The sequence below is a fragment of the Neofelis nebulosa genome, chromosome X (assembly GCF_028018385.1).
Source record: "Neofelis nebulosa isolate mNeoNeb1 chromosome X, mNeoNeb1.pri, whole genome shotgun sequence".
Taxonomy (NCBI): Eukaryota; Metazoa; Chordata; class Mammalia; order Carnivora; family Felidae; genus Neofelis; species Neofelis nebulosa.
In genome coordinates, this window is record NC_080800.1 from 36,993,777 (window position 1) to 37,006,713 (window position 12,937).

General features: G+C 39.7%; 2 protein-coding genes across 17 annotated transcripts in view; one reads left to right on the plus strand and one right to left on the minus strand.

The window, feature by feature from the left end:
- CASK (calcium/calmodulin dependent serine protein kinase) overlaps positions 1–12,937 on the minus strand; it is a 357,939-nt gene that overhangs the window by 146,586 nt on the left and 198,416 nt on the right. The window lies entirely within an intron of this gene.
- GPR34 (G protein-coupled receptor 34) lies at positions 228–7,896 on the plus strand. Of its 2 annotated transcripts, XM_058713444.1 has the most exons (4): positions 228–348; positions 848–941; positions 6,219–7,078; positions 7,183–7,308. In XM_058713444.1, exons 3-4 carry the CDS (start codon positions 6,298–6,300, stop codon positions 7,260–7,262), a joined length of 861 nt encoding a protein of 286 aa, XP_058569427.1. In that variant the 5' UTR covers positions 228–348; positions 848–941; positions 6,219–6,297; the 3' UTR covers positions 7,263–7,308. The 2 variants fall into 2 exon arrangements, with proteins under 2 accessions (XP_058569427.1, XP_058569425.1); XM_058713442.1 differs by having other exon boundaries at positions 6,219–7,896.

Consider the following 12,937-nt stretch of genomic DNA (forward strand, 5'->3'; position numbering starts at 1 on the left):
AACTTCCTACAACTGCCAAGGTGAAAGGTATGCATAGAAAAAATGTTCTAAAGGAATGTTGACTGACCTTAAACATGAAGTTGCTGCATGCTGGTGGGCTGGCTTTTTTTTTTTTTTTCTTTGTTAACATTTCTACAAGGACTCAGAGGGGTATCATATCGAAAAAAGAAAGAAAAGGGGTGGTGGTGGGGGGGGAAACAGCCTGATTACCACATGCAAATATATAAAAAGACAACCTCAACCAAGTGAACCACCACCGGATGGAGAACCCAGCTGACACATAAAGAAGAGTCTCTGTGTTTAGGGAAGCTTGGGGCTCTGCTCCTTTACTGCAAGAGAGCCTGAACTGTGAGTACTCCTTGATTTCAGTTATAGAAATGATCCATTATTTCAGTTAAAATTTGATTCTCTGAATATTAAAAGTGAAAGCGGCTTCGTGGTGACTAGGACCACTTTGCTTTCTGGAGCCTTGAGTAAGGTGCTCGAATGAGACCTCTGCCTTGGTTTGACTTAAAATGAGGCTGTCTTCTTAGTTACTTGAAGTACTTGAAGACACTGCAGGGACTGAAGCTCACCTATCGATGCGGTCACACTGCTTTACACTGTCTTTTGCATTCTGCCATAAAGACCTGCAGAGCCACTTGAGTTGACTGAAAGTTATTTTCATAAGCAACCAATTTTATTTCCAATGTGGTAGAAGTTATCTATCACTTATTAACGTTATGGTTATGCTGACTCCCTAGTTTCAATGGTTGTACTTTACTGTTAAATTTATAGCAAAATCGAATGTACTACTAATTGTATTATTTCCTAAGCAACATGCTTTTGATTTTTATTCTGTATGCAGCAATCAGTGCAATTTTTTGAAGCATGGCCTGAGGGATCCGGTCACTATCAAGTCAAACTACAAACAGTGAAAGGTTGCTACTATTGCCAAATAGGTATGTATTTTAACAGAGCGATGTGATGTTTTCACAAACGTACCCAGAATGCATTCAAAAAGCTTTTGCTCGGATTGTCTGGCTGGCTCAGTCACAAGAGCATGCAACTCTTCATCTCAGGTTTGTGAGTTCGAGATCCATGTTGGGTGTAGAGATTATTTAAATAAATGCAAACTTAAAAAGAAAAGAAAAAGCTTTTGCTTATTCGAGGCCACCGCGGAATCTGTAGGGTGCTGCCCTCCAGTACAGAAGCTCCTACGTGAGCCAGATGAAGACTATCAGAAGGGGTTGGTGGTACCGGCTACAAATGCAGCACTAACACAGCATGGCAAGCTTCAGGATTTGTCAAGTAACAACACTTAAAAAACCTTTACCATCTACTATCAGGAAACCATTGTGACTTCAATATAGCACAGGAGTCTCAATACCCACTGGGAAATTAGTCCACTATGTGAACACAGTGCTCTGTTTCTTGTCCTCACTGGCCATTCTTATCAAATAAGTAGTTTTTAATACATCAACAGATGGCCTTAAGAATAGTGAGTGACGGACACATTGAAAGGAGGCAAACATCAGCCATTAAGTGTAAAACAGAATCTAATCTGTTAATTTGTTAATAGATGACTAGACACTAGCCATCTAATACATGGTTCTAAATGATGGCTACTATTACTATTTAAACAAATGCATTGCTTTTGCTTTATTTTCTCTCTCGTTTTTTTTAAATGTTTATTTTTGAGAGACAGCGCGAGCGGGAGAGGGGCAGAGAGAGAGAGAGAGAGAGACAGACAGACAGACACAGAATCTGAAGCAGGCTCCAGGCTCCAAGCTGTCAGCACAGAGCCCAACATGGGGCTTGAACTCACAAGCCATGACATCATAACCTGAGCTGAAGTCAAATGCTCAACCGTCTGAGCCACCTAGGCGCCCCATTTATTTTCTCTTTTTTAAAAAAATGTTTATTTATTTTGAGAGACAGCAAGAGCATGCATGCATGCATGGGGAGGGGCAGAGAGAGAAAGAGAGAAAATCCCAAGCAGGCCCCCCCCACTGTCATCACAGAGCCCAGACGTGGGGCTGTGAGATCATGACCTGAGTTGAAATCAAGAGCTGGACTCTCAATCAACTGAGCCATCCAGGCTCCCCTTACTTTATTTTCTTTAGGCTTGAAAATAAAGCAAAACCAGAAAGTTTTTTGTGCTAACAGCTCTCTAGAAACATCCTGATTATGGCTTTCAGGCCTAGAAGTAAGTTTGAAACTAAACATTCTGATGAATGGTTTGTGATTGTGTAAACTCTGGACTTCTTTACTTACTCTAATGGACAGGGCAAATGAAAAGATTAATACCTTTTTCCAAAGAAGTAAAGCTAGAAGGTATAGCCTCTTCTTAAAATTGCTAATGTGAGGGGCACCTGGCTGGCTCAGTCAGTAGAACATGTGACTTTTGATCTTGGGGTTGTGAGTTCAAGCCCCACCCTGGGTATAAAGATTACTTAAAAAAATAAAATCTTTAAGGGGTGTCTGGCTGCTCAGTCGGTGGAACATATGACTCTTGATCTCGGGGTTCTTTGAGCCCCACAATGGGTGTAGAGATTACTTAAAAAAAAATCTTAAAAAAATTGCCAATGTGGATAATGTTGAAGGAATCATGTCTAAATACTGCTGACAGAACTCAGAATTAAAAAAGAAAATGCTGTTCATAGGTGATCAGGAGGAGTGAGGTTAGGGATCATGGATCCTAAAAGGTAGGCAGATCTGAGTCCCAGCTTGGGTACTGCCATTTAAAGAATTGTGTGGTCATGGGTAAAGTTCACAACCTCTTGATTTCTCATTGTCTCTTTTGTAATACCTACCTCACAAGTTTAATATAAGGATTATGTAAATGAATATAAATGTGCTTAACACACTGCCTGGTACACAGCAACTGCTAAATAAATATTAGTTAATGGGTCAGCCATCTAGCTCAAGGGTTCAATTCTCGATGCACATTAGAATCCCCTGAGGAGCTTTTAAAGGAAACCATTGCCTGGAGCCCATTCCAGATCAATTAAATCAGAAGATCTGGGGCTGGAGCCAGGCAGTAGTATCTTTAAAAAGCCCTCAAAGGGGTTCTAATATGCAGCTCAGGATTGAGAGCCACTGACAGTCTCTTCTATATCTCCAGGGTAAGGTGCCTACTTCCTTCAGCTCGCTCCTATGACATAATCTGGGCTTTTCTCCCCATGTGGTCTGTGGCAGTTTCTAAGTATGATGTTAGGATGAAATGGCTGTATTCCAGTTCAGGACTAGTAGTGACAACCTTCAGGTTACTGGTGACAATCTCCACTTAAGACATTCCATATCTGTGAATTCAACCAAAGAAGGGGGTTACTTTTTTTTTTTTTTTTTTTTTTAATGTTTTTTATTTATTTTTGGGACAGAGAGAGACAGAGCATGAACGGGGGAGGGGCAGAGAGAGAGGGAGACACAGAATCGGAAACAGGCTCCAGGCTCCGAGCCATCAGCCCAGAGCCTGACGCGGGGCTCGAACTCACGGACCGCGAGATCGTGACCTGGCTGAAGTCGGACGCTTAACCGACTGCGCCACCCAGGCGCCCTGAAGGGGGTTACTTTTTGCTGTAGGCGCATCATACTACCAACCCAGCAACCTCGGCCAAATGCAATTTTGTTTCTTAATGCAGTCAAAGCTATTCCTGTACTTGAACAGCTGATTTTGCTGTCCACATGTAGAACTCCACCTGCTTTTCTACTAAATTCCCTCTTTCATTCAGCAATATTTATTGTGCTAAGCACTTGCTACACAGAGGCAAACAAACAAAAAAAAAGACTTGGTTCCCAATCCTAATGGAGTTTAAGATCTGGCATGGAAGAAGGAAAAAAAAAAAAAAAGAACTACTTACAGATGAGTTTTTACAGGCATTTTGGCTATCTGAGCTCTTAAAGTCATGTCACTTGCCATCAAATTCCCTTTCATCAGTGGCCATGGGAGGTTTCTACCCAAGCTGCAGCAAGCTTCCCACCTAACCATACAATGCAAATTCCTCCTTCAAGCACCCTTTTCCTCTTCCTGGTAATCTAGATTGCATTATCGGCTTCCATTCTTCCTAGATTGCCCTTTCCTTTTAGAATTTCTGATCACCAGATACATGCATGTAAGTTTCTATAAACTTTGCTGAAATTGGTTCCTGCAGTTGAGACACAGGACAGACTAGACTGGGTCCGCCTGCCTCCCTCTCTCCACTGACCTGAACTGTGGAAACAGGCTCTTACCAGAGATAGATTACATAACTTCCTCTTCACCAGCCAGTTCTTCTTCCCTGGAATCAATTTTCCCTCTTTAGCAAAATTTTAAACTGGAATTTTACCCTCGACTATATGGTTTCTTCTTGATCAAATTATAGGTGGAATATTAAGAAAGGCTAAGTTCTTCCAAATGTATTTCTCTGTGTACCCTGTCACATCCAGAAGCTATTTTCATTCAATTCCACTTTACAATATAGCATTCAGAATTTGAATGTGCATGCCTACACAAATGTTTCCTGAGAGCAGGATCTTGGACTTGTTCACCTTTGGTTTCCATGCAGTACTTAGCCAGGTATGAAATATTTACTAAAATGAGATTAGTCCAAAGGTGTTTTTATATATATAAATTTGAGAGAGAGTGTGTGAATGGGGGAGAGTGGCGGGGGTGGGGGAGAGAGAATGCATGTGCATGAGCAGGGGAGAGGAGCACAGGGAGAGAGAATCTTAAGCAGGCTCCATGCTCAGCTCAGAGCCTGATGCAGGGCTTGATCCCATGACCCTAGGACCATGACCTGAGCTGAGATCAAGAGTTGGAGGCTCAACCAACTGAGCCACTCAAGCATCCCCCAAAGGTGGTTTTAAAAAATTTTTTTTTATTTTTTAAATGTTTATTTATTTTTGAGAGAGAGAGAGAGAGAGAGAGAGAGAGAGAGAGAGAGAGAGAAGACACAGAATCTGAAGCAGGCACAGAGCCTGACACAGGGCTTGAACTCACAAACTCAGTTCGTGACCTGAGCCGAAGTTGGATATTCAACTGACTGAGTGAGACACTCAGGCACCCAGGTGTTTTGTTTTTTTTTTAAAACTAATTTTCATTGAGTACTTTTATGTGCCCGGGGTTAAGTTCTTCATACACATTGTGCATTTCTACAGATGAGAAACCTGAGGCTTAGAAAAGATGAATTGGTGTGACCAAGGTCACAGAGTTAGTCAGGTCTGATTTTGGTAACCTTGCTCGGAATGTCTTTGTGTTACACCTGCTAAGATGCTGCTGTAGAGAAATGGGGCAGTCACTCTGAGACCTCCTGGGACCCTCTCTTCATGTCTTCTAGCTCCTTATGATGGCCTCTCAGACTGAGGGCTTCATTGCACTCAATGCCCAGGAAGGAGCCAAGAATAGGTGGCGCTGCTAACATTCTCTGCTGCGGCAAACAAGTGGAATTCACACACACTCTTATAAGGTTCAAGCGACAGTTGCAAATGACCTAAACTGGGGCATAGTAAGCTGCAGTTAGTTGTTTCAGAATCTTGGAATGCACATCGTGCTTCCCATCTGTACTATCACTCTATGCTTCCGGGTCAGGAGACTATCTGTCTCAACTAACTGGCAGCCGTTGCCACCCGGCTTGGTTTTGTTTGGCTACCTTGTTACAAGAGTCTGTCTGAGGGGGCAGGTGTTCTGCTCTCTTGGGTCTGCATAGCTCGCAGGCAAATGATTTTAATATGCCCAACTTGGTCTTAGCTTGAAAAGGAAGAAATTTAGGACTCTTTCTTCTATTCCCCCCCTGGGACAGAAGACTGCCACAGTTTATGTCATATGCTGTGTGGCAATCCTTGCCCAAATGAACGGATACCAGACACAAGGGAAGGAGTCAAGGCAGGGAGCTGGGCAGGGGTCAGCAGTGGGCCCAGCTCACTCATGGCTGTAACTACCTTTCGGGAAATGGACCCTTATCTTTGAACAATATGAGCTGTCATTTCTCCATACGTCTGTCTCTATTCCCGTAACAAACTCCATACGGCAAGTTAAATAAAACAAACCTTGAACATATACCACAGCCATAGGAAAGGTTAGAGCAGGACATTCCCTAAGACTCTAGTACACTTACTGCTTGAGTTGTGGTACCATGCTGCTGCTACATACATAGTGCAGATACTCAAAGTTTCTCCCATCTGAAAATATATCGTTTATTATTTGTGCTTAAAGTAACTTATTAAAATGGAAAATAACTCAATGCTGCTTTCCCTTGTAGGAAAATTCTGAAGATACCAAAGCTACACACAAGGAACACGTCATTTAGCACCTTCACTTTTTGATCCCTACACCAAACAATGAGAAGTCACGCTGTAACAATGCCAACCACTTCGGCCTACAGCTGGCCTCGGTCCTCTCAGGGAGTCAACTTTACAGCTAATCACAGCATCCCAACGCCACACACCATGTCAGGAACATCAGATACTGGCTGTGTCATGGATGAGAAACTGCTCTCTAGCGTGTTAACAGTATCCTTCTCTGTTATTTTCATCGTGGGACTGGTTGGAAACATAATCGCCCTCTATGTATTTCTGGGTATCCACCGCAAGAGAAACTCCATTCAGATTTACCTACTGAATGTAGCCATTGCAGATCTCTTACTGATCTTCTGCCTGCCTTTCCGCATAATGTATCACATTAACCAGAACAAGTGGACACTCAATATGATCCTTTGCAGGGCTGTGGGAACACTATTTTATATGAACATGTACATTAGCATTATTTTGCTTGGATTCATCAGTTTGGATCGCTACATAAAAATCAATCGGTCTATACAACAACGGAAGGCAGTAACAACCAAACAAAGTATTTATGTTTGCTGTATAGTATGGACAGTTGCTCTTGCTGGATTTCTAGCTATGATTATATTAGCCCCTAAGAAAGAAGGCCATGATTCCAATAATTCCACAATGTGCTTCCATTTTAGAGAGAGGACGAATGCCAAGGGAGAAGCAATTTTTAACCTCATTCTTGTGGTAATGTTCTGGCTAATTTTCTTACTGATAATCCTTTCATATATTAAGATCGGCAAGAATCTACTGAGGATTTCTAAAAGGAGGTCCAAATTTCCCAACTCTGGTAAATATGCCACCACAGCTCGGAATTCCTTTATTGTACTCATCATTTTTACTATATGTTTTGTTCCGTATCATGCCTTCCGATTTGTCTATATTTTTTCACAGCTAAACAATCCACCTTGCTATTGGAAGGAAATCGTTCACAAAACCAACGAGATCATGCTGGTTTTCTCGTCTTTCAATAGTTGCTTAGACCCAGTCATGTATTTCCTGATGTCCAGTAACATCCGCAAAATAATGTGCCAGCTTCTTTCTAGACGCTTTCAAGGGGAAGCGAGCAGAAGTGAAAGCACGTCAGAGTTTAAACCAGGGTACTCCCTGCATGATACATCTGCTGCAGCTAAAATTCAGTCTCCTTCTTAAATCACTTGAAGTAAACACATTAAAAAGAATGAGAAAATACAACATCTTAATACTTTGAAGAACTAAAACCTATGAAACAAAGCTCTAGCATTTGCAAAGCTCAGATGTGCTCAAAGCTTGTTGCATATTTGTGATATTTCATTTGCTTAGTTGTAAAATATTTCAAGGGCAAGAGAAGCTTATACTCATCACTAGATTTTAAATCTGTATGTAAAATCTTTTCAAAACATGTTGTTAACACTCTTAACATAGATTATAGAGTTAAGTGAAATTTATAGTTTTAACAACAGAATAATTAAAATATCATACTTTCTCAAGTCACTAGAGTAGTTACTCACAATTAAGCACTTAATATTAGAGTGTGTTTCAAAGGTAAATGATTTGGAGACGCGTGGATGGCTTAGTCGGTTAAACGTCTGGTCACGATTTATTTTGAGAGAGAGAGAGAGAGAGTGCACAACTGGGGAAGGGGGGAGGAAGAGAATTCCCCCTTCCCCACTTGTGCACTCTGTCTCTCTCTCTCTCTCTCTCTCAAAATAAATAAAGTTTTTTTTTAAAAGATAAATGATTTGAGGACCAACAACATGTCAGAAAATACGTTCTTTTTCATTTAAAAAGCCTGTATAATTTGCTAGTGTATTCATTTATGCCTGAACCTCCATAATAGATGACATAATAAAATTCTACTTAAAAATTGAAAACATTTATTATCTATCACTGCTTAGATAAAATAGAATTTAAATACTGTACAATAAAGTCAAAGAACAGATAAGCTAAGAATTTGATAGCCTAGCAATAGGACTTAAACCCCCACCTTCCTTAAAGCAGATTTATGAATGACTCTGCCATCTTGGACCACACTTTGGAGGTCCAAAGTGTGCTCCACACTTTGCTCCACACTTGGAGTAAAATTGAAGATATGCACACCTTATGATCCATCAAGTCTGCTACTAGGTATACATTGGACAGAACCACTCAAGCATGTTCACAAAAAAACATACATAATCATGCTCAGTGAACTACTAGTTGATAACATCAAAAGCTTGGAAACGACCTAAGTTGAGTATGCATCAGCAAAGGAATGGAGAAATACACTGTGGCTTGTTCACAAAAGGGAGTATTACACAGTGCTTCAAAGAACTACACCTGCATGCATCAACATGGAGAATCAACAAAAAACAATGTTGAATAAAAAACACCCTCCCCAGACCCCAACTGCAAAAAGGGTATATACCATGTGAAATCATTTATGTAAAACACAAAAACACATAAAATACCACATTATTTATGGATCTATAGATACGTAACAACAAAATGTGCATAATATACACAACATAACACACCAACTTAAGGTTAATGGTTGCAGCTGTAGAGATTTGAAGCCAACATGGCAAAATGTTAATGTCTGTTAAGCCTCTGTGATAGTACTTGGGTATCTGTCATATTATTTTTGGCATATTGCTGAGTGTTTGAAATATTTTATAAGGAAACAAAATTATAGATTAGAATTAAAGGAAGCAAATTCTGAAATTTTCGTGTATGCTCAAAACTAACTGGAGACTAAGCTCCAAGAGAAAGGGAGTCTTATTTATCAAAAGGGCTCCTGGGAGATTAGTGTGTTGCAAGGCACACTGAGATGTATCCGCTGAATAAATGAATGAGTGGATGAATGAGACAAGGAGGGAGGGAAGGGGTGCTTAACAGAATTGAAAATGTGGGTGTATTTCGTTTTTTTCTTGTTTGGTGTATATGGATATAACTGCACAGAGCATCATACAATTGGAATCAGGAGATGTCATTAAAGGAAGCATTCTTAAAAGTTTGTCCAGCATGTGTTCAGTTTTTTTGGTCACACATAGAATCAGAATGCTATTGAGTAAATATGTAAAAGCCTGTTATGACAAACTCCAAAGATCCATTCATAAGTTTGTCACAGAGTATGAGAATTTCTTATAGTTAGAATAATTCTTCAAACTTCAGGTGGGCTGCTCATTGAGAAATCAGTATTAAAGAGTATGAAGAATTTTGTTAGGGTTGAATTTAAATTAAAAAAAACCACTTTTTTTGATGTTTATTCATTTTTTGAGAGAAAGAGACACAACGTGTGAGTGGGGAAGAGGCAGAGACAGAGGGAGACACAGAATCCAAAGCAGGCTCCTGGCTCTGAGCTGTCAGCAGAGCCCGACACAGGGCTCCAACTCACAAACCATGAGATCATGACCTGAGCCGAAGTTGGATGCTCAACCAACTGAGCCACCAAGGTGCCCCCAATAGAATTTTTTTTTTAATGTTATTTGAGTGAGAGAGAGAGAGAGAGAGAGAGAGAGAGAGAGAGAGAGAGAGGGAGGGAGGAAGAGGGAGGGAGGGAGGGAGGGAGGGACAGAGAGAGGGGAGATACAGAAACAGAAGCAGGCTCTAGGCTCCAAGCTGTCAGCACAGAAGCCGATGCGGGGCTTGAACTCACAAACCATGAGATCATGACCTGAGCTGAAGCTGGATGCTTAACTTACTGAGCCACCCAGGTGCCCGCCCCATGGGTTGAATAAGTTTTAATGGGATTTGCCTTCTATACAATTAGTGCACAGCCATATTTCGGTAAGTACACACAACCGATTGAATAAAGAACAGGTCAAAGTGGAATTATATTTAAGAAACAAGAAACATTTGAGAAAATTGAAATTTGCAGAAAAATTAGCTCAGAAAAAACTTGTATTACTTGGCTCTGACATTATTAGCAAATACCACCAAACTGAAATTCAGCATTTCTGTTTGTATGGTTTTAAAATATGACAGTATGAATTTCCCCTCATGTTCTCAAAGTTAAAAAAAATTTCTTTTACATTACTATAATGTAATGTAATGTAAAAAATTCTTTTACATTACATTATACATTTTATACCCCTTCATGTCTCTATTGTAAACATACAGTTTGGATGCTTAAATCACATTACTATTAGTTTTATGAACATTAAAAGAAATATAAATACACTCATAGTTCTAGATGCTGTCTCATTATTTATATTAAATGAGATGATCCCTATACAAAGTCCTGTACAATGGCGTTCTTTAAAAAAAATGGAAAATTACAACACTGAATTAATTTGTGGTATAATATTTTCAGTAAAATAAATTTTGATAAAAGTCAATCTGTGCATAAGCTTATAACAGATTTTGTTTATTGATAGAAGTTTCACTAATAATATGCCTTATAGTAAACTGAATCCTGAGAATGTTTGTAAATTTTTAGAAAAACATGCTACTGGCTTACCAAATTTAAGGCTATTTATTATATATAATCTTTTATTTCTTACTGAGCATTAGTGTTTGCAAGCAGGAAGCACTTGTCCCTACCTTCCCCAACCCAAGGTTTAGCTCTAGAAGCATACAGAAAAAGGAAATTCCGAGGTATATACATATCCTCACCTTGCAAAAGATATTCAGAACAAGTTTCTTTTTTTTTTTTTTTTCAGAACAAGTTTCTAAATAGCATCTCATATATGCAAAACCAAACAAGGGCAAACTTAACTGCCTGGCTGCCACACTGAGGCCTAAATGCTGAGTATTGCTATTCATTTTGGAAAAGTATTCCGTGCAGAGCTGGGTTTGATGATGGTTGAATTTCCAGGATCAGGTCAACAGAAAAAGGAAATTTTGTTCAAGTACAGAAGGCTTTATTTTCAACTTCTTTTAAAATGGATTCTTCAGTCCTGCTGATATAAAAGTAGAACTAAGATAATTACAACTCTGTGAAGCAAAGCCTTACTGCAAGTTACCCACAAGAGCAAAACAACATGAAATAGAGTTCTCTCCAAAGGCAACCTGGATTTTGCAGAAACATGTTAACAGGCTATTTTTTAGGTTTTTGAAATATGAATGGAAACTTATTTGGCCAGATATTAAAATGCATTCATGTCGTTCAATAAGAAGAGCACTGTGCAGCAGGTCCAAGGGTACGGTTATCAGTGGAACAGAATCCACATCTCTAAGCAGACCCTTGATGATACAGGAGTAGATTATATGACATAATTAATGGCTCTCACAAGAGAAGGGGCAGGGATAATCAGAGGGCGGCCAAAGATTCTGGTATTCAAGATGCACTAGAATCGTCCAAAGTGGGGTTAAGAGGATTTCTGAAAAGCTTCCTGAGTGACTGTGATACACTTTCCTCCCTCAGGGAGAACCACTGCAAATAAAGGAAACATCACAAAGGGCACAGGGGAAGGAAGGGATGGGTTAATAAAGAGTGCTGTGCTTATTTAAAATCAAAATTCAGTTTACAGCCTCGCCTCATTCCACACCAAAAACTGTAAGTGGATTAGACTGTCAGATGTAAATAATGAAATCAATAAAAGATTTAAAAATATGTAAGTGACTAACTCATCTGTGGATGGGAAAGAACCTTCTATTAACAAAATGAGAAATAACTATAGGGAAAATGCACTTACTATTTTTTTGATCAAACCCCACAAACTAATATAAAAGCAAAAGCACAAAGTGGGAGAAATACTCACAACAGAGGATGACATCTACTTAGGAGAGCCTCTTATGTCAGGCACCAACAGACAACATAACTTGCAAAGAAACTTCTATTTTTGATCAGAAGAAAGCATTCAAAACTCAGAATGTACCCTGAACTAACAACTGAGATAGAAATGGAGGCACACTCTCACGTTGGATGATGCAATGTCTTTTTTCATGGCTACATGGCCCAGTTGAGAACACACACCACTAAATGGCTGTTGCAGTGCCTCAATGCAGTCTGGTTTGCAGATGAAGATATGAGGGGGCTGGCTGGCTGGTGGTAACAACCGATTCAGAGCTGGAAAGGAAGTGCTAGGTTTGTCCTAAACTTCTGCGATGCCTCTTATTTCCCCCCTCTCAAGTTCACATGCAAGAAAATGAGAAGCAAAGTAAGACATGTTTATGTGCCCTCTACTATACTAAGTGCTGGACACACATTATCATCTTATCTCTACCGCAGTCATGTAAGTAAAACGGTCTTTGACATATGACGGGATGCTAGTAGACTTCTACTCCACAGACATGGTCTCTGCTAAGACAATGCTTTTTGTTTTCATTTCATTCTGCCCAAGCACAATGGCTAACTACTGAGATGTCTTAAAAAAACAAACTAACCATAAACTGGCAACATGTATTTGGGGCAAATAATTCTGTTTATCACTCATCAGAACTGTCTGATGTCAAAAGCCAAAATCTTAAAGACTGGTTTTCTAGCTATGGCACATTTGCACACTCTGTAAAGCTCTGCCTGAAACATGGACAATAATCTAGTAAAAAAGCATAAAGTTTGGGGAAAATAATCAAATTTTAGACCATCTCACCCTTACTAATTTTGCTTCTGCTTAAGAGTGCATGAAGAACTATCATAACATGAGATTTGAAAAATGTTTTTTGTTTTGTTTTTTAAGTAGGCTTCATGCCCAGCGCAGAACCCAAAACAGGGTTTGAACTCATGAAACCATGCTAAGGAATTTGC